Source organism: Engraulis encrasicolus, chromosome 5, assembly GCF_034702125.1.
Source record: "Engraulis encrasicolus isolate BLACKSEA-1 chromosome 5, IST_EnEncr_1.0, whole genome shotgun sequence".
Classification (NCBI taxonomy): domain Eukaryota; kingdom Metazoa; phylum Chordata; class Actinopteri; order Clupeiformes; family Engraulidae; genus Engraulis; species Engraulis encrasicolus.
The window spans coordinates 21,168,252-21,170,751 of NC_085861.1; the positions used below are offsets into that span (position 1 = coordinate 21,168,252).

Here is a 2,500-nt window from a genome sequence, read left to right on the forward strand (position 1 = left end):
CTCTCTCTCTCTCTCTCTCTCTCTCTCTCTCTCGTGTTGACAGCGGCCCCTAAGTAAGATGGAGGGTCGGAGAGAAAAGTAGAAAATAAGCCATCCACACACACACACACACACACACACACACACACACACACACACGCATGCATGCACACACACACACACACACACACACACACACACACACACACACACACACACACACACACACACACACACACACACACACACACACACACACACACACACACACACACACACACACACACACACACACATTCAAGCTCACCATGTTTTTGTTCATGAATTTCTCAAGCGTAACTCATGTTTCACGCTGGAAAACCCTGAATGACCTTTGACACAATAAACGCTGTCTGAATGAGCAAGAGGCAGCCCCATGACACACACACATGCACGCACGCACGCACACACACACACACACACACACACACACACACACACACACACACACACACACACACACACACACACACACACACACACACACACACACACACACACACACACACACACACACATACAAGTGCTGGACCTTACGATGACCTAAAGCTGCGTTGTTTTGTCCCTGTGAATGAATCATAACCATGGCAACCAGCATTAACAGTCTCAGTACTCTAGCTTCAACCTCTACAGACCTTACACTCCACCTTTTTACACACATAGTAAGACACAACTTTAACTCCCATCTGTCATAGACCTTGACCCAAACATTGAACTCTACATTGAACCGCTATTTCAGTGTAGCCTCAAATTTGTTTGCTTTTTCCTGACTTTTCCTTTTTTAAATTCTATTCTATTTCCAATTTTAGATTCAATTTTATTTCCCCCACACATGCGTTAGGTGTGACTATTATCCTGGTTATAGATGTGTTCTGACTGTCAGAGTCCCATTTGGATAGCTCCGGATTCGAGTCCCGAAGGGGCATTTCTATTCCCCTTTGCTGCATGGGTTTTTTTTGCTGTACTGTAGACTGTATCTGTATCCTTTGAATCTTTTCATGCACCTCTATCTTTTTCATGTCAAGAGTGGCATAAGAAACTTGTTTACTAACACTGGAAATGAACTGTATTCTACTCAAGGCAAGGATCAGGGAATATATCTTGCATAGAGAATTAGTATGCTCTTGCGCAAGCTGTTGAGGGTGTGCTGTATTGACAGAGTGAAGCTTTTATTGACAATGGGCATTGTCTTGGAGGAGACACCATCTATTGATTATGTTATTCTCTCCCAGGGATGTTGGGTGCGTTTTCATTCTGATGGAAACAATTCTTTTCATTTCTGTTCTTTTGCACAAGGCGTTGGGCACATCTTGTGTTGAAAATGCCTTTTCCTCTGCAGTGATGAGATGTACATGTATATGTGGTACTAATAGTGCCTATTCTCTTATACAGTAGAAGTGCTGTATGCATGTGCTTATACTAATGAGTATGTATTTTCCTTACAGGGCTGTAAGTGCACATTATGTTGCAAGAGACGTTTATAGCTGTGCAGAGGCGTGGAGTTCGCGCTGGGTGTCAAGTGTTTATATACATGTAAATGTTTTTCTATATTCTGTTCTGGATTGTGTGCTGAATCGTGTGATGGTTATTGTGTTCCAGGCTGTGGGGTGCATTGTAGTGTCTTTTTAATGACTGTTTCCTATGTCTCCTATTTCTCCTCCAGTAGGGGTGTGGGCTGCATCTTTGTGGAGATGATGCAGGGGGTGGCAGCGTACAGTATTAATGGTGTATTATGTCTCCTATGTGTCCTTTAGGGGTGTGGGCTGCATCTTTGTGTAGATGATGCAGGTGGTGGCAGCGTTCAGTATGTTGTATTAATATTATGTCTCCTATGTCTGGCCTCCTTTAGGGGAGTGGGCTGCATCTTTGTGGAGATGATGCAGGGGGTGGCAGTGTACAGTATGACGTACAGTATGTTGATATTATAATATATATGTTTTATGTGTCTCTTCTCCAGTAGGGGTGTGGGCTGCATCTTTGTGGAGATGATGCAGGTGGTGGCAGCGGACAGTATGACGTATTAATGGTGTATTATGTCTCTATGTCTCCTATGTCTTCTTTAGGGGTGTGGGCTGCATCTTTGTGGAGATGATGCAGGGGGTGGCAGCGTACAGTATGATGAGTATTAATGGTGTATTATGTCTCCTATGTCTCTTCTCCTTTAGGGGTGTGGGCTGCATCTTTGTGGAGATGATGCAGGGGGTGGCAGCGTTCCCCGGCATGAAGGACATCCAGGACCAGCTGGAGAGGATATTCCTGGTGAGTAATAATAGTCTGCTGGCTGTCGTGTGTGTGTGTGTGTGTGTGTGTGTGTGTGTGTGTGTGTGTGTGTGTGTGTGTGTGTGTGTGTGTGTGTGTGTGTGTGTGTGTGTGTGTGTGTGTGTCTGTGTGTGTGTGTGTGTGTGTGTGTGTGTGTGTGTGTGTGTGTGTGTGTGTGTGTGTGTCTGTGTGTCTGTGTGTGTGTGTGTGTGTGTGTGTGTGT

The 2,500-nt window shown here is 44.8% G+C and overlaps 1 protein-coding gene across 1 annotated transcript in view; it reads left to right on the top strand.

The window, feature by feature from the left end:
- The window catches only part of cdk14 (cyclin dependent kinase 14), a 270,580-nt gene that overhangs the window by 174,383 nt on the left and 93,697 nt on the right, over positions 1-2,500 (top strand). Inside the window, exon 10 of the mRNA XM_063198905.1 lies at positions 2,184-2,277. Coding sequence (XP_063054975.1) covers positions 2,184-2,277 — 94 coding nt within the window. The remainder of the gene's footprint in view (positions 1-2,183; positions 2,278-2,500) is intronic.